The sequence below is a fragment of the Galeopterus variegatus genome, unplaced genomic scaffold (assembly GCF_000696425.1).
Source record: "Galeopterus variegatus unplaced genomic scaffold, G_variegatus-3.0.2 Scaffold11, whole genome shotgun sequence".
Lineage (NCBI taxonomy): Eukaryota > Metazoa > Chordata > Mammalia > Dermoptera > Cynocephalidae > Galeopterus > Galeopterus variegatus.
The window spans coordinates 401,311-420,848 of NW_007726122.1; the positions used below are offsets into that span (position 1 = coordinate 401,311).

The window sequence follows — 19,538 nt, forward strand, 5'->3', positions numbered from 1 at the left end:
TAGAACTCTGATTTTTAAAAATTTTATCCTTTAAATATTTTTCTTCTCTATGTTTTATAATGTGTATAATAGATCAGCATAATAGTATATTTATAATTTACAAATAATCAAAATTTGGAGTATATTCTTAAATTTTTTATGATGGGCGTTACATGATCAAAAAGTTTAGAATATCACTAACTAGAACCACCAAGATACCACCTCTGTCACAGCCTTATGCTTGATTCTGGTCTAAACATGGTTTAAGCAAAAATTCTCAAACTACTACTGAATGCAAGTTTGCCATCAACCTCTTAAACAGGTTAACCACACATAGTGTGTCAAATGTTTCAAAGTAGCATTTATTTTTTAAAAGCACATTATGAGGTAGACTTACACCAAAATTTTTAGTGTATATATAATGTAAAGGTTTATTAAAACCTTAAAATTCCATGTACGTGTATGTATATAGATAAACTCATCACCTACAAATCTACCTTCATCCATTTGAAAGACTCAAAACAATTCAACTGAAAAGGTGAAAAGTCAATTACATTTTTAGAAAACTTTTCTAATCCTGAAATAAAGGACATCTAATCTGTCAAAAAAATTGTGGGAAGGAAATGTTTTGTTTTAAATTTAGATTTTAGAAGGTATTTTACTAAATCATGCACTTTGTAGCTAGTTTTCAATGAATGTGAATATCCACTAGACAGTAGGTGAAAGATACTATAACTCATTATTTTGTTTCCATCATGTCAAAATGATAACATCTAAGCAGGACCAGCTATATAATTTGTGAGCCCAGTGCAAAAGAAAAATGCAGGCCCTTTGTTCAAAAAATTAAGAATTTTAAGATGGTTACAGCGCAGCATTAAACCAAGCACAGCGCCTTTCTAAGTGTGGGGCCCTATATAACTGTACAAGTCCAATACCCATAAAGCCAGCCCTGAATCTAAGTCTATTTCAACTGCAGCTATGGAATACCAAGACTTTAGTTATTTTTGTCCCTTTAGTCCCCAGTACTAGCCTAGGCATATAACAGGACTCAAATGTTTGTTGAATGAAAAATTGAGTCTTACAGTTTTCCAAATCAATGAGAAATGTTTACTTATTGTCAGAACAAATCTTACCCTGAGGAATATAGTCTGTTAATTATAACAGTAAATGATAGAATCCTCTAGTACTGAATAATTTGCACACTGCATTCTGGCTTCATGGGAGCTTGAGGCCACATATGGGAAAGGTTCATTTGATTCACTCAACAAATATTTATTGAACTACTCTGTGTCAGGTCCTATGCCAGGCACTCGGGATACAATAAATAAGACAGTACCTGCCCTCAAGGAGCTTACAGTCTAGCATAACAACTTACAGCACCTCACAACCTACTGAGAAAACTTTCGGGGTATCTAGTATATTATTTAGAACACTCCAAATTTCCTGAAAATGTGACTCTAAATTTTACCAGAAAGCACAGTCTGGAAATGAAAGATACAGTGAAATTTAAAAGAAAATTCAAATATTCACCCTTTAATCTAAAAACCAAGAAATGTAAATGAGGAAGAAACTTAGGAAAGCTGAAAATTCTGCCTATTTTAAAGACTTTGGGCCAGATTTAAATTTTAAAAATTTATTATCTCCAGGTGGTATTTTCATTTATAGTGACATTTATATACATATGAGAGGTTTATATATATGAGATGTGTTCTTTGGGGCTTTTGATAAAACCCATATCTCTATCACATTTACAGCATAAAGGTAAATTTGAGACTTTCCTTTTGATAATAATTATCATTTGAATGGGAAAAATTCTTAAGACATCATTTAGAATCATCTCTAGAATATAAATTTTAGTACAATCTTATTCTCTAATGAGCCTAACCTGTCTTTGTACAACATGTGATAATTCAAGTATATATTTTAATGGTTATTGACAAAGTTTAATGGCATCAAATACTCTTGAGTCTATCTAGATTTTATTTTCATTGTTTTTTTTTATTTCCTGCAGTCTTCTGGTTTTTTTCTATGTAATCAAGACAGCAATAATGGACTGCTTTTTTCTTGAAAGCATGAAAGACTCCTGTACAAACACAGAGATTTTGTTGTTGCTTTGCTGTACTTTGTTACATTGCTGTTTATTTTTTAATCTAGCAGCATCCTTAGTTCATAGTATCTTACTTAGTTGCAACTGAAAAAATCACTAGCCCAGGCTTTAATTGGGAGCTTCTATTATCCAGAAGGTTATTGTGAAGCCGTCAGAAAAGCAGAAAGCAACCAAAAGAGCTGCCTCTAAGACTGTGTACACAGAGTTTGTCCAGCTCTTACTTTAGATACTCTGAACAGGCTTGGTTATCACATGCCCCAGCTCATAACAGATAAACACAGCACATTAAAGAAAGTGGGTGGGGAAAAAAAGAAAGCAGGGAACCTGACAGAACCAGGCATACTGACAGTATGGGAAGAGATGGAACAAACTACTTGGCAAAAAAAAAAGCAATCTGAGGTAAATGATTATATATACCTCAGGGCTGAGAAAATCTCCCTATAATAGACATTAATAACTCATATTTGTTATAGCCCTTTACTTTTGATGAAGTATTTTATATACATCAGAGCTTTTATATACATCAGAATCCACTAGATATTTGTAATAATGTAACATTATGAATATAACTTTTAACTTTTCATCACGAAAAAGTGAATTCCACTGAGCATGCTGTTTAAGGCGGCAGGGAGGTATACTAACATACCTAAAAGACTTGCATCAAAAATAATTACAAGTTTTAAATTTTGGCACTTAAGAGATACACATTAGTTATCCAAAAATTCATACATATGGTTTCCTTCATGACCAACACAAAGTATTACTGAGTGAATTTTCACAGCATTCAGTGACTGCTGGTCATTAAACAGGGATGATTGTCACCAGTAAATTATCAGACTATTTCTCCTGCTAAACGCAAGTTTAACAGATATTTAAGGATGCCAGTACCATATATTCTGACAAATATGGGAAACACTAGGCTTCTAAAAGATTCTCAGTATCTTCCCTATATTGCACTTTCTAGAGAACACAACTTTTACAGTGATGTAATGTGATCTTAGTTCTAGACATATGAGCGGGAAACGTTACTTCCCTGCTTGTTTTCCTAAAATTTTTGGCATAGCCTCTTCTCAGGGATGTAACAAGAAGAAATAACTAAATATGCATGTGTTTTGGGTTTCTGAGAAAAAAGACCACAGACATTTAAAAAAGACTAAAATAGAGGTCTCTTCTGCTTTAGCCACTTCATTTTCAAAATTGAAAATAAAGAAGTACTGTATATTTGATGTTCCTAACTCTTTCAACATAGCATTGCTGTAAACATTCTGTTCTGCAGAAAGCTTTTTAAAACAGGAGAACAATTTATACTACATTTACCAACAACTACACTACATTACCAATTATAATACATTTAACCAATTAACATGAATAAAAACAACTGAATAAAATTTAGAGAAAAAACCCATCAGATTAGATTTTATACTGTAAGTGAAATGGGACCTTGAAATGGTAATATGTAATTTCCTCCAATAGAATAGCATTCCTGATTCCCTTTAATTCCTTGATTAATATTCCCTGATGACTATTTGATCATAACCATACCTCAAGGAGAACAAAATTGTTGAATTTGCTGGCTGTTAATTTTTAATTCTCATCTACATGGCTCTATTTTCATACAAGGATATTTATCCTCCATTGTTCTTTTCTATTTTATAGTTGCTTAACCTGCTTGAGGTTTTTTAGTTAGGAATGGACTTCATATATGCCCTGAGTTTATGATATTAATTCTCACGTAAATTATCAATCTTGTAAATGTTCTTTTACACGGTACAGAAAGTAAGCCAGCTTCGTAATAAAAAAACTTCAGAAGATACTAAACAAATTAACAGGCTAGTTTGCCATCCTTTACAAACTAAAGGGCAAAACGGTAGAGTAGTAAGCAGAGACTTTGGACTAAAATAAACAAAAAAACAAACTTGGGTTTGAATTCTAGTGCTGCCACCCACTGCCAACTCTGTAACTTAAGGCATGTCACTTAATCTTTCTGACCCATCATTACCTCCAAAGTAAATTGGGGCTCATTCCACCTACCTTGGAAGGTTTTTGTGAGGGTTAGTAGTAAAGCACATACATTATTTGACATATAATAGGTACTCTATGGTAGTTAAAGAATTGTTGGCTAAATTTAGAGTTGGGCAACATGTGGGCCCGGCATCTGATCTGGAACTCTTTCCAAAGTTGACAGAATTTACAAAATCTTCCTTTGAATATCAGTATGGTCATTATATTTGGTAGCTTACTTATTTTTTATTGTACATATTTAACCTTATTTTTAATGATAACATTGTTTGGGTGTTTTTACCTCCAAAACTATATTTTCTTTTAAATATATATTTTTTGCAAAGTTCACAGCAAGCCTATATATTCACTGTGCTTTGTTAAATTTTTCAATGACTAGAAAGCTTTCAATTTTTTAACATCCATAGTAAAATGATCTAATTTTAAAATTTGTCCTGGAGCCAAACACTGTTCCAATTAGGATATAACCTTGTATATGTGTGTGAATGGCTGTTCAGTAGGTCCTACAAAGAAATGTCTATTTTATTCATGTATTTAAACATTTCTGTAAGATTTAAAATACTTTTCTTACGGCTGGAATTCTCAGCATCTACTCCTATGCTTTCCTTTTTCAGTCTATTGGCTAGTTTAAGGGTATTCACAATAATACAACTTAAAGACAAAGTTTTCATAAGTTATTGTTTTTAAGAGTCACCATAATACAGTAGAAATTGTCCTGAGCAAAGAATTAGGAGACTGGTTCTGCCACTTTGTTTGCAGCATGACCTTAGGCAAATCACTTAACTTCCCTCATTTGTCAAATAATGCAACTGATTCCACTCCAAGTTATTTTCTACCTTTAAAATTGTTCACTTAATATTATTATTTTTAAATAATCAAAACACTTTCTGGGAATTTTGTTAAGCACCAGATGGTTATAGAAGTACTTACTGCTGTTTAAGGTTGTGTTTTTCAAACTATGATCCAGAGACCACCTCAATAACGGGTTCCTGTTAAAAATACATATTCTTGTCTTCTCCCTGGCTGAATCAGAATTTCCTAGGGTGAGGCCCAGGTTTCTACATTTTTCACAAGCTCCTCAATGATTATAATGCACCCTAATGTTTGAGAATCACTGGCCTAAAGAGGATGGACGTAAGAGGGGAGGACTAGCACATGGCTTAAATTACTCCAGCCTTTGGCAAACCCCTTCTAAACACAATTCCATTCAATGTGGAGGAGACTGGAAGAAACATGCTTATTCAACAGAGCAGTTGCCTTGTACTTGACCCCAGCTTGATGCTTTTAATCTGCTGTGTTCCATAACAAAACACAAAAAAAGGTCTTCTTATCAACATTTAGTCTTGATATCTAAGTCACTGACTACCACAATTATGACAACAGCTTGAAGAGGACTGCAGTTCTTCCCTCACTAATGGTTAAGAAAGTTCAGCTTGTGACACCTGGCTTAAGGAAGAAAGATGAGTAAAACACCACCCCTTTACTCTATTCCCCCTCGATCGCAATACTGTTAACACATCAGCCTGTGTGATTCAAATAATCTGGTAGAGAAAACACAGATCTAAGTCACATTGTTCTCATCATTCTGTGGCCAGACATTGTACTAATCTAATAAATAAATCCTTTTCTGTACAATAGAAATGACCAAAGTCTATTCCATCTCCTCCTTTTCTTTCTAATGCTATTGATAGAAACAAAATACCAAGTAAGGACACATGCTACAGATTTTGAATTCATACAAGTAAAGTAAATTACAAAGAGAGAAGGTAATATTTTTTCTAGAATTTCACAACAAAATCCCTCTCATCATGAAAAAAAATCTGTATAATTTTAACAGGAAATTTAAGACATTTTGTTGCAAGACTATCTAACAGTTACGAGAATAATACCATTATTTGTGCTCAATATAGAGAAATGTTAACAGCAACTTTAAAAGGCCAAGTATACTGATAAGTAAAGATGAAATTTCTTTTTCAATAACCAGTATGCCAACATCATACTTCTGGATTTTATTCAATACTAATGTCACGGGTCTCTCTATCTCAACCAAAACTCCTGCTATATGTCCACAAAATTCATACCAAAATCAAAAAACAAAAAGGGAGGAAGGGAGGAGAGAGAAAAGAATGGAGGAAGAGAGGAAGGAAGGGAGGAAGGAACTTGATAAGAGCTACCATGCAAAATAACCAGAAAACCTGGAGTTCAGTGGCACAGGTCAGCAGGAGCAGAGGAATGCTGAGAAGGATGACGCTGCATAGAGTCTAACTTGGAGATGTCTGTATGATGCTGGATGACCAAGTACTCAGGTCACAGGTGTGTTCACGGACCAATAAGAACCAGAATCTTGACCCAAACTTATAAGATCTTCTAAAAAGCAAATACTTCACTTAAATTGAAGTAGTTTATAGTCAAACACCAGAATTGTTCCTTATTTGATATAAGTTGTGCCTAAAACTTTGGCTGATACAAAGAAACCCGTCCACTAAGGCACCCTGAGGCAATCTGACAATGTGTTGGAGAGAACTTTGTTGTCAGTACCACATCATTATGAGAGTACAGAGAACGGATCACCCGCAGGGGACTGGCTTCTTTGGGCAAACAGTCAACAAGTTCACTGCACTGTTTGTCAAATCCCAACAAGCGAATCCCGTAGCCATGTGGGGAAGAAATCATTCGCCCATCAGGGCTGAAACAAAGTTCTTTGATATAACCCCTGCCTACATTGGCTTCTTCAATGTAATGAGTCAGTCGTAGAGAACAGCGAGGTGAGACAGGTCGCACTGGAGCTCCTTCTTGGAATTCGTAGACACAAGTCCACTAGGGAGAGAGAAGGGAGACAAAACTAAGGTTACAGGGTCCCAAATAGTGCTATTTTTTAAAGCTCAACACATTGCCAAAGCCAAAGAATTACTGCAAGAAATCAATCAGATAAATACTACACCCTCCCAACTAACAAAACTTGTAGGCCCCATCCCTCTTTTTATTGTCATAAACTGAGTTTATTCTGTGCTATGATGCTTTGAAGCCTTTTGTTCCCTGGGGCTGCCTGTGACTTCTGTAGTAATACATTTTTTTTTTTTTTTTTTTTTTCCCCTTTTTGGCAACTGGCTGGTATGGAGATCTGAACATTTCACTTTGGTGTTATCAGCAGCACACTCTCCCAAATGAGCTAACTGGCCAGTCAACTTTTCTGAGGGCAACAACAATCATGATATTTTAAAAACCTGGGGGTACATCCAAGCCCTAGAGTACCTCTTCCCCTACACACTTCAAAGGCTCTTCTTTCCTTCTTTCAGTTGTGGCCTCTAGAGCCAGTGAGATCCTTGGAAGACTCTTGCTTTCCAGAGTGATGAATTATAAGGTCATTTAAGACCTTTTCCCCTTGTCATCAGCTTAGTCCCTTCCTTTCCCAGAGTTTCCCCTAGTTTTTAAAAAGAGAAAAGTATATTACTCAATTGGCTTAGCAAAACCTCACATTTAGGCAGCTTAGCTGAAACATCAAAGTCCTACATTTACAATATGAGGGTATGTCAAAAAGTTCATGGAAAGATTAGTATTATCTTTCAATTCTATTTTTCACAAACTTTTTGAGGTACTCTCATATGAGGGTTTTTTTTAGGGTGAGATGAAAGAGGCAAGAAATAAGAAGCTGGGCACAATCTGAGCTGATGATGGATTTTATAATTCTCAGCTTGCTACACCCAGGCAGGAGAGAAGGAAGAGTTTGCAAGGAATAAAGTACCATTTAGCACTAGAGGACAGAAACAGGAGAGTTGAGAAGCAAGATCTCTGATAGTGTGCCCTTGCGAGCAGGGATTGTGTCCAGTGATCAGGCTAAGTAACACATGGCAATGGCAATTTATCCAATGAACCCTGTTGAAGGTAGAGCACTGTTGCCTGTACCTCCTGATCATCAGTGTTGCTTGAGCACCGCAGAAGAGTGGCCCAGCCTTTTGGGTGCAGCTGTAGGGATGTGATGCAGTTTCCACGGTCTCTCTCACCAGGAACTTCAGGAGTTAAGACTTCAAGACTATTTCGTGGTGACACTCCTGAGACACAACAAAATGAGGATGTGGGATTTGTATTATCAAAGGACTAAGGCAGTTCTTCAAAGCTTTGATTTCTGGCAGTTATCTCCCATGCCTTCATTCCTTAGTCTGCCCCTTATGCTACCACATGTAAAAGAACATGGTACCAGCCAGTGTATGATGTGTGAGTTTTTGAGGTGGGGCCATGGGGAAAGGGTATAACTAGAACTAAATAATCTAAGTTCCTGCAGCAGGAACCACCAGTGACCTAAGGCTGAAGCACAAAAGCTGACTAGGGATCATTTTGATTTGGATCTATATCTCAGAAAGCTCTTTAAGTTAAAATCAAAGTTATATGACATGGAAGGAATCTAGAAAAGTAAAAGATAAGAACTCTCATCTCAGAGGACCTGGTGCTCTCTAGTCCAGAGAAGGATTTACTTGGAAGCCATGAGGATTGTCTTTATATAAATAAAAGGATCAGGACTTATGGCCCCTGACAGTACTATAAACAACAAATAGACCTATAACTTTGGAGGTAAGGGAGGACACCTCACATAAAGGTATGTCAAAACATGGTCTGGGAGACATTGCCAATTATATATCTTCCTTGTGACTCTACTACACCCCATTATTTCCTTCTACCTAGTTCCCAATAGAGATGACTGCTGTTGTAAGCCACTCTTACTACAGTATATGTCATACACTTCAGGTGTGTGGAGAAGCACTTGTAGACATTGTAAGGAAGCAGCTCAGAAATTTAATATGAAGAGAAATATTTCAACACTTTTCTGCCTATGGAAGGAGCTACTTTGAAGGTAATGAGCTCCCTGTCAGACCCTTTGTGAGCTGTTTCTCAATAAGGTGTGTTATCTTCTTTTTACAGAAGATATCTTCTTTAACGTATCTTCCCTTAGATTACTACACCACTGCAGTAGTAATCTAAAAACCCGTGAAGCTCTAAATTACACTATTACAGCCAAACTATACCTAAATAATTTCACATGTGATCAAACTTAAACAACTTTAGAAAAAAACTCCCTATCTTAAGAATTAATTTTGAAACCAATGTTTCAATTAAAAAATAAATTCCTTAAAAAAAGAATTAATTTTGAAAATCTGTAACAAAAGCAGAAAAGAAACCTACTATAAATAGGTAAGCAGTGGTTTGCTAAGTTGTGCATCTTGGAGGTTCCTCAGAAGCTGGCAAAATGTGGGTACCATGTGGGAGCCAAGATGGAGATGGGATAGAGAAGACTGGTGGGTCAATGGTTCCCCTAATTTCACTTGCACCAGAGCTACCTCGATTTTATTTCTATGGCATCCCTAAAAATCCACAGCCAATTTCAAGTGAAATGAGTTTGAAAGTCTCCACTCTGCACAGCTAATATATCTGCCAAAGAATGGTGCTAACATACTCTGACACCTGAAGACCCAGGATTTCCAACATTCAGACCAACTTTACCTATAAGCCTCACCTTCTCCCATCTTTTTCCTCTCTTTCCACCCTCTAATTTTCTTCTGCTTCCTTCCCAGACTCCTTATATATATCATCTCTTCTCTCATTCCCAACTCTGTATAGCATAAAACTGCTTTATACTTGCATTTACAACACTGGTCAATAGCAAACAAGCATGTTAACTATTTTTTTCTTCTTAAATTAAGTTTCTTTTTCTTGTGGATGGTATAGCCAATCAACAAAGATTTTTCTCAATGATTATTAGGAGTCCTAGCTTGTTTTCTATAGCCCAAGTAGAAGGAAAAGAACAGGTAAAAAATCTTTAAAAGATGTTTCTGCCACAAATCAAAGGAGGCATGTTATGCACTTCTGGCATAATTCAGTAAATTTAAGGGGAGGAGTTTTTAATCTTAAAGTGAAACATCACAGTCTTCAATATCTAGAGGAAAGTGGATAGGCTATTGGCTAGGTTAGAAAGGGCTCTCAAATCATCCTACTGACATAAGTAGTCATGCAAGATAATCAGCATCTACCAGGTAAAGCCACCTAGAGAAAACACAAATATTAGAAGTCCAAGATTTGTTCCTGTCCTAAATATTGAGGTAGCGACATGCCTATCTCTAAAAGGTGTCCCAAAATGACAAAAAAAAAAAAAAAACCAAACAAAACAAAGCCATATATCTGGCCATTGATACTCAGTCCACAAAGAAGAGGATAAACAATAAATGTTGTTGAGAGCTGAGATGCAGACTAGTATGGAGAGGGCTGGTAGGTAGAAATTTTACAGATAGAAAGCATTTCAATCGGGGGTGGCCTGGCTTCAGTATGGCCTGCGCTGCTCTCCCTAGTCAAGCTGCAGGCCAGATGCGGGTATTTCTTTCCGGAGCCTGCAATCTACATCACAGAAGGGAATGTTGGAATCCTGAGAGAGAGAGGTGTTAAAGGCAGCTGCTCTGTGGCCACTCACGTGGGTTGAAGCCTTGCTCAGCTAGTTTTCCCATCTAATATGAAGAAAATTCCTTTCTTGCAGGGTTCTTGTGGAAACAGAACATTATGAGCTCCCCTTTTCTTTAACTTAACTGTGGTTGAAAATAACCAGAGTCAGAGGTCACAAAATCTCACTTTACTAATCAACGGTGAGAGCCTGTTGACCCAGGCTGAGAACCCTAAGCTCTGAATCACCTGTTACATCTTGTCAGATTTTTCCAAAAATGACTTTACCTCAAAAAAAAAAAAAAGTTAAAGTTTATTCTGTAACTTAGAAAGTTGAGACTTCCAATCAATATGGCAGAATAGACGGTCTTCAGCGTCACTCTCTCCCACAAATCAACTAATTTACAACTATTAAAAATCAACACAGCCAAGCTGGGGCCACTAGAGCTCATGGGAAGAGGAGGCGAGACCAATGGAGTGCATGAAGGCCAGAGAAGCCACGATGAGAGAAAGAAAAAACTGCTCTGACCTTTTCGAGCCCCAACCACTTCCAGGCTGGAGCTGCTGAGTGCATGGAACCAGAGCCAGCAAAAGCCACCGCTGTGTCCTTCAGATGAAGTTGCATGGAGGTGGCAGGGAAGAAGATGGCTTTGGTGGCCCCCAGGCTAGCAAGACCACTAATAGGGTTCCCATGAACCCACGCAGGACCAAAGAGCCACAACAAATGACAAAAAGGAGCCACTCAGAGGCCAGTGAGTCATTGCAAGGGACCGGCATACAGCCCATCCCATAGGAAGTGTTTGGAGCACGGGCAGTGGGGGAGATGGGCCCACCAGGAGAACACCGTCACACAGCAAGGACAGCTAATCTGAACCCCCATCAGCATAGGACCACTCAGAGGAGATTGGTCAGAAATATAGAATTGCATGGGGTGCAGTTTGTTGAAAAGACTCAGGCCCAGACCAGTGTTTCTACGTAACCCAGATGCACTGGATTTCACTAAACCTGGAAGTCCTATAAAATCAACCATTAAAATTGGAGCTGCACAAAAAGCCCTCCCCAGGGAATCAACAGCAAAGCAACAATTTAGCTCAACCATACAGCTCAAGTACTGATCCCCACAGGAAGTTCCCCACTTTAGAAGTAAGCAAAGGACAACAAATTAGTTCCAGCACAGAGTTTAAGTGGTGGGAATAGCAAATAATCCAACGCAGAACTGAAAGAAAAAAACAGAGTACCCACAACCAGAGACAAAGTTTGATATTAACTAGTAAAGGTCTCATTTCACCAAAGAACACCTATAACACCTAGAAGGACTGGAAGTCCCCTGGGATACCAAGCCAGAAAGTGGGGACAACCAGGCACACCAACAGTGCCACGGGGCCCACCTGGGGTCCTGAGTTATAGAACCAGGGACCGGACCCTTTGCCCACAACCAGGCATACCACCAGTGCCACAGGGCCTGCCTGGGGTCCTGAGGCATGGATGCAGGGACTGGACTCCCTCCCACAACCAGGGACACCACCATCACCACCAACAACTAGGTAAGGAGCATGCCAAAAACATCACCTCCATGCAGGTGGCCCACCACAGCTACCATAATAACCATAGCTGCTGCGAAAGCAGCTAGACGCCACAACCACTGTGCAGATGGTCCACCAGCCACTGGAGTACATTGACACAAGGAGAGTCACCAGCAGAAACCAAAGAAAAGAAGAGGATGTATCTCTCCACAAAGCTCATTCCAGAGTGACAGAAGAAGCATCTGCTCTATGATAATATTGGGGGACCTGAACACACCTCTCAGTATTGGGCAGATCATTCTAGGCAACAAATCAACAGAGTAACCATTACTCTTTCAGAAGGAGAGAAGAAATCTAGGGTAATTAGAGTGAGAGGGTGGGGGGAGAGGGAGGAGGGAGAGGGAGGAGGGAAAGGGGGATGGGAAGAGACTGGAAAAGGGGCATGAAGAATAAGTATGATTTGGGCCGACCCCGTGGTGCACTCGGGAGAGTGCGGCGCTGGTAGCGCAGCGACACTCCCGCCATGGGTTCAGATCCTATATAGGAATGGCCGGTGCGCTCACTGGCTGAGCGCAGTGCGGGCAACACCACACCAAGGGTTGCAATCCCCTTGCCAGTCATGAAAAAGACAAAAAAAAAAAAAAAAAAAAGAATAAGTATGATTTGTAACAATATATATGCTAATAATATTGATTTGATCAACATATGTCAATACTGAACCCCAAAAATATGCATAATCAATTATGATTCAATTTAAAAAAAAAAATCAGGGGTAAAAGGGATAGGCAGAGCAACCAGTTCTGCCAGAATGGTGGGGGGAAAAATGGCAAATACAGAGTGGGGCCAGGTTGTAGCTCACTTTATCCCATAATCCCTCCGAGACTGTCAGGCATTGCACAGATAAGGAAATGGCACAGCAAAATCCAACTGGGCCAGAACCAGGTAACTTTCACAATCACCTGATAAATTCATCCCTTATATTTATACAGCACTTTCACATGCATAATCTCATTTACTTTTCACAACAATCTTGATTGGAATCTACATTTCCCCACTACACTTCCCTACTACTTCCTCTTCAAACTACACCAAACTAAGTCCAGGTAACAATAACCAAAGCTCAACTTCCATCAAAGATTTAAGCCCAAGATATTCAACCCCAGAGACTCTGGTTAGCTTTTTGAAAATGATGACTAAAGGGTAAGAAATTCTCATCTCGATTTGCTTTTATTTTTATGAGTTCAAACCAAACCAAAGAAAGCTATTTGGTGGAATCTTTTAACCTACCTTCTCTTTGAGAGGCTCGTGACATGAGCTTCTCAGAAGATGAATTAGAATCACTATGATGACAAGGTGAACCAGAAACTCTAGGACCGGATGAACTGGACGAAGTGGTCAAATCTTGAAAAAACAAAAAGTTCTGACAATAAATCTAGCATAATTCTAGTAATGTCTCTTAACTTTTTAAATATCCACTTGAACCATACTTTTAAAATCCATCTGAAACACGGCAAAAAATGCTCACATAAAACTGGCCTATAACTATAAGACTGAGGAAGGCAGGATGGCTCTTTGAAAGATGGCTTTTAAGGCCTAATCCTTTTCTAAAATCTTTTATATCAAAGACTTGCTTACATGAAATAAAAATGGAAAACCAAATAAAGAAAGGAGCATCTTTGGTTCCCCATCATTTCTGCACTGAAACAGAACAAAAAATTCAATGAAAATGAAAAACTGAGCTATTTAGCCTGTTGTGTAATGTTAGAATAGTGTCCGAAAAACAGGTCCACCACTTGAATACAAACAAATCCTTCTTTAAAGCATAACAAAAACTTCTATTATCATTTTTGAAATTATGTGAATACTGTCTTTGAAACGCAGTACAAAGCCTTAAATTGAAATCTGTGGAAAAAGCCAAATAAATATCAGAGAGTTGAGTTTGATATATTACTCCAAATAGCAATTTCTATTTCAGCACACTTTTTAAAAATTAAAATAAAAATTAATATTTATTTATATAATTTATTATCTGTACAACCATAATAAAAGTTACCATTTTAGTTTTGCTAATAGGAATAACTTTTAACAAAGGTGATTTAAGTTAAATAGCTATGATTTCCTTGCACTTTTTCATTATTATTTTAAATATATCTTGACATTTGTTTTCAAGGCAAAAAAAGAAAGCTGAATCAGTAAAATGAATTTCATGATAAACACAAATGAGAAAATCTGAGATCACTATAATCCCAAAATTCTTTTATAGAGGAAACAGTCTGGGAAATATTGTAAAAAATTAATTTAAGTATTACTTGATTTATGAAAGGTTTATGTAAACATAAATTTAACTCATTTAAAAAAAGACAAAAATGAACATTCTATAACTCCTCCAAAAAGACTTATTCAAGTACAAGTTTAAAATAAAAATAAAAAGGAAAATAATTTTTAGATAGAAAAGTTCACAAAAAGAGACACTTATCATCAAATGTAATCTTCCCCCCTGAAACACAGCAATTTTAGATTGCTGTTCTTTATGCCTCCTGCTTGCTTTCCATGAAGGGTGCACTTTTATTAAACTGATTCATGATGAGGTGAATTGCAGAAAGTCTGGGGTTTTGTTTTTTGGACCTGTTCCCTGTAATCTCTTCTTGAGCTTTTAGATCCTGATAAAGAGTGGAAAAACACTTATTCTAACTTGGCTTGTTTTTGTCATTTCTTATATCCCAATGGATTTCATGTGTATCTTCCTTGGGTAATACTTTTTGGAGGGGTTTTTGTTCCTTAACTGAAGAATGGCAGCTACTTTCCTTCTTTTGTGTCTGTCTGACTTTCCCAATGAAGAAGTCACACGATCACTATTCTCAGACATGGAAGACATTTGCACCTTTTAGCACATCTACTTTTTTCTTCAGAAGAGGGTATATTGCTAGACTATAAAACCTTTCTTCTGTATTATCATCAAAATATTCCTTCTCCTCTTCATGTAATTCTACTTCACCATCACTGTTACCACCAAGGGAGCTATCAGACCCTTTCCTCTTTTTGGTTTAATGTTCTGATTTTTGGTTCAGCAGGTGTCTTTTGGGGTTCAAGAAGAACTACAAAATCCTTTCCCAAAGGCTTTTATGGAGAATTTGGAATGTGTACTGCTTTGGGTTTATGTTTCATCTTGGCCAATTTTTTTCTTTGGATTATTTATTGGTTTCTTACCAGTATTTTGGCTTCTTTCACTTTTTGATCACTACTAAATTTCCTTCATGCTGTAAGTTACCTGCATATCATTTGAATACCAGGGATGTTTAGAATGATTTTCTTCTGAGTATTCTTTGATGACTCAACTTCAGCAACATTTTTTCTTGCATCTTCAGAGGCTTGAACGGCACCTTTTAGCATATCTACTTTTTTCTTCAGAAGAGGGTGTATTGCTAGACTGGCAATTGCTCTTTCAGTTGCAGGGCACCTTTTAGCATATCTACTTTTTTCTTCAGAAGAGGGTGTATTGCTAGACTGGCAATTGTTCTTTCAGTTGCAATAGAATCTGGCTTTTTGCAGATTTTTTCAAAGTTGATGTCATCAGCAATAGATTTAGTTACTACATCAGGTTTCAATTCCTTCGTGGCATTAATTTCTTCAAGCAGTTGTTGCACCCATCTTTGTTTATTTTTGTTTGTTTATTTTTTTGGTGGCTGGCTGGTACGGGGATCTGAATCCTTGACCCTGACTTGGAGTTACACCACCTCACTCTAACCAACTGAGCTAACTGGTCAACCCTTCCCTTCTTTTCTCATCTTCACAACCTTGTTATTGAGGTTCAGAGTTCCCAGATGAGCCACAATAGGCTGAAGGAGAGGATCCACTGCTGCCTGCACATGAACTCTGTCTGCCCATCACACTTTTCTAGTGACCCCACACTTCTGTTGGAATTCTTATTAAACTAATTTCCTGTGATGATATATTTAGTATCAGAATTACCCTTAGAAAACTAAAAACCTTCTTGGTTTTTGAGTCAAAAAAGGCCAACAAAACCTTGTTTTTGTTTTGTTTTTCATTTCTTGTTATTTTTTGTTTCAACTAGACTTTCACTATTTCTCTATTAACACTATTTCTCACTAAGCTAAAGACAATTATCAATGTTTCACTTAAAGGCAATTCTGAATCTAAAAGGACAATTTCACATACTTATGAAATCCATTGCTTTCAATTACGTTGGTGAAACTTAAATTTCTACTTTTAGAAGTTGGGCAACTGCAATACAATTATGCCTATTCTTTCCCAAAGATCTTTAGACGTGGCCCTGTGCGTACAGGAGAAACATTCCAACCATTTTTTTTTTGGCTCATAATCAAAACTTTATTGAAAAACTGACACCAAAATAGATCACTGTTGTATACCTTAGAAAATCAAACATAGAGTAACTAGAATTACTGAACTTATGATAAGGTTTTTCTGAGATAACACAAATTCAGGAAGTTATGTGGGTCATAAGAGTTGGCTTTCTTCTAAGTTAGCACTCTTCTGTGAGTCTGGCCTCTTCTCCAGTAGGCTGGCACAACACTGTTGAACAACCTACACAAAGAACGACTATCTAAGCGTGGCTGAAAACTGTGGTAATCTTGTAGCAACCTTGACGTTTTACACACATGAAATAATAATTTGGACTTTTATGTTTTTTTCTTTTCCTCTTTCAAGGATGGATGCAGTAAATCTCTAGCCAAAGGCATGCTGATCCTTTCACAAGTCCAGCCTGTCCAGACTTCTCAGGCAACACCCCTAGAGAGCAGCCCATTCTAACCATTTGAAGCTATATTTCATAGTAATTTATGAACATTCTGTGTTCCAAATGCTTAAGTCTTTTTTTCTGGGTTCTTGTTCATAAACACAATATTATAAATGACAGTTATGTTCCCAGACCAGTCCTCTCTTTACCAAAGGTAGATGAAATATGGTCTCTTTATCACACGTTGATAAAATATAGTACTTAAGTTTTTCTGAGCCCCAAGGTCACTTAACTCTAATGGAATCAGCAATGGGAAATGGGACAGGACTTTATCAAGGAGTGTTTAGGGAGACATGAGATAAGACAGCACCAGCTACCTATGCCTGCACATCTGGAAGTGTAGGATACAATACAGACTTAAAATTAAAACTCCGTATTGACCATAACTTAAAAGCTCTGCTGGATTCCAGAAGGACTTAAGAAGATTGATACTACCCTGAACCACCACTAACTTTTGAGATAATAATGATTCAGAAGTACTGATGAAAGATTCTCTGGCTAGCAGAAAGCTAAAAGAAAATATTTTTAGAGTTAGCAGTTATTCTTCCTAGATCATTTGTGATACAGAGACACAAATTAATGCTATGTCAGAGATACACAAAAATCATAATACTTCCATGGAAAAGAAGCTATCACTGAGCTTTCTAAAAAATGCCTTTTAATTTTCTTCCTCTTTTCCTGCTATCATTCTCAGAAACATATACCATCCGTATGCCTGAAATTCCTTAGAAAACTCTTTTTTTTAATCAAAAAAGAAAAGCTTACCTGAACTTGAAGTAGTTCTTCTTGCCCTCAAAATGGGATAGCTGCCTACTTCTAAAGACTTGGTTAAGTCAAGATCATGCAAAATCAAGAGGTATCCAGAGGATGTTGAGATCAACATTTTGGAACAATCTGGTGTTAATCTCATTCGCATGAGAAAACGTGTATGAAAGAATTTCTTATGTGGACACCCATCTTCTGTACACCTACAGAAAAAAATCAAACCAACAAAACCTAGAGTTATCATAAATATAATGGTTCGGTGACAGTCATATTTTTTTTGCCCTTCAAATAAATTTACACTCAATGTATATTTAGATTTACACACATGCCCTTAACTCTTTTTTTGTTCACTATTCCTGCTTTCATCTCCAGCCTTCCTTTTCAGATCATACTCTTTCTTAAGTATATCCCTCAGAATTTTTTTAAGTAAAACTTTGTTAAGTTCTCTCATTTTTTATTGTTCTGAAAGTCCTTATTTCACACTTTTTTTTTTTGAATAAAGGTTTAGCTGAGCATATAACCTTTAAGTGGACAGTTATTTCTTTCTGAATATTGACACGTTCCCCTGAGTTCTGGCTTCCACTGTCACCATTTATAAGTCTGCTATCAGTCTGTTACTTTGGATAATTTACATTTTTTTCTCCTCTGGCTAATTTTCTCTTTGTCTTTGGAGTACTGCAGTGTCACTCTGATATGCGTAAATCTAATTTCTTTTCATTTATTTTTATTGGGATTCATTTGACTTTCCAAATCTTAAGATTCATATTATTCATATATTCTAGAAAATTCTCAGTTATTACCCCATTATTATCTTTCATCCATTTTCTCTATTCTTTTGGAGCTCCAAATAGATGTCTGAAACATTCACATTTGACTCTCCTTGTCTCATAACTGCTCTTTCAGGTTTTCTATCTCCTCATTTCCATATGTTGTATTCTGGGTTACTTTTCAATATCTATCTCCTAAACTATTTTTTAAGCTATGTCTAACCTACTATTTGACCTGTCCAATGATTTTGAGATTTCCATAGTTGTATTTTTTTAACTTAAGTTCTATGTGGCTCTTTTCCAAATCTGCCTGGTCTTTTTGATAGATTTTTATTCCTTGCCTATTCTTATTGCCCTTTTATTTCCTTTTTTTGTTAATTATTTTTAAAACTGTGAGCCATAGCATACCTACAGTAAAGTATATAAATAAAATGTGCAGAGTTTAAAGAAAAATGAACACCACTCATCACCCATGTTAAGAAGTTGGAAAATACCAGTACTTTATAAGCCCCCTATTTTTCTCCTTTTTTGCACCCTATTTTTGCTTCAAGCATACAATATCATTTCTTATCTCCAAGAGGATAGTAATAGCTTTTTAAAAATATTTTTCCTTCTCCCTGTGTAGTCTCGGTTTATTCCAAAAAAATCTCCCTATTTGTGTCGGTCTCTATATTAGTAGTTTTTCTTAAATGTCTGATTATCTTTGGCTCATAATTAAGAATGGGGAACTAAAATTGACTGGGAACTGTGCATGCAGGGTATGCAGGGCTTGAGTTTCACTATACAGGGTGAAGCCATGTTTTGAGGAGATCCTAATGTCAGTATCTTTGGACCATTAACTGGAAGAAGGCTGAAGATCTCTGAATTCGATATTCACGGTGCAAAAGAATCACTTAATCCCGTTGATTCTGGTAAAGTACCCAAGCGTTCAACTGTGTCTATCATCCTTCAACACAGAGATTCTCTATTTTACCCTCTTTAGAGAATAAAATTTAAAACTTCTGCTAAAATGGCAGGTCAACTGCACAGTGCTGTGCATTAAGGGAGGAAACAGAAGTTCTTAAATACCTTTCACTTGACTCCTTACTTTAGCTACCTCTTCTACAACAGAGTACCCAGGGCTGCCAGTTCCTGTGATTTTTGAGGATTTTGTTTAATTGTCTTAAATTCTTAATACCTCCCTA

At 36.9% G+C, this 19,538-nt stretch overlaps 1 protein-coding gene across 2 annotated transcripts in view; it reads right to left on the reverse strand.

Moving 5' to 3' along the window:
• Window positions 1-320: 320 nt before the first annotated feature.
• The window catches only part of DCAF10 (DDB1 and CUL4 associated factor 10), a 55,699-nt gene continuing 36,481 nt past the window's right edge, over window positions 321-19,538 (reverse strand). For both annotated transcript variants that reach the window (XM_008586644.1, XM_008586710.1), the window contains 4 exons: window positions 17,588-17,790; window positions 13,336-13,449; window positions 8,009-8,154; window positions 321-6,922 (listed from right to left, as the gene is read on the reverse strand). In XM_008586644.1, coding sequence (XP_008584866.1) covers window positions 6,554-6,922; window positions 8,009-8,154; window positions 13,336-13,449; window positions 17,588-17,790 — 832 coding nt within the window. In that variant the 3' untranslated portion in view covers window positions 321-6,553. The remainder of the gene's footprint in view (window positions 6,923-8,008; window positions 8,155-13,335; window positions 13,450-17,587; window positions 17,791-19,538) is intronic.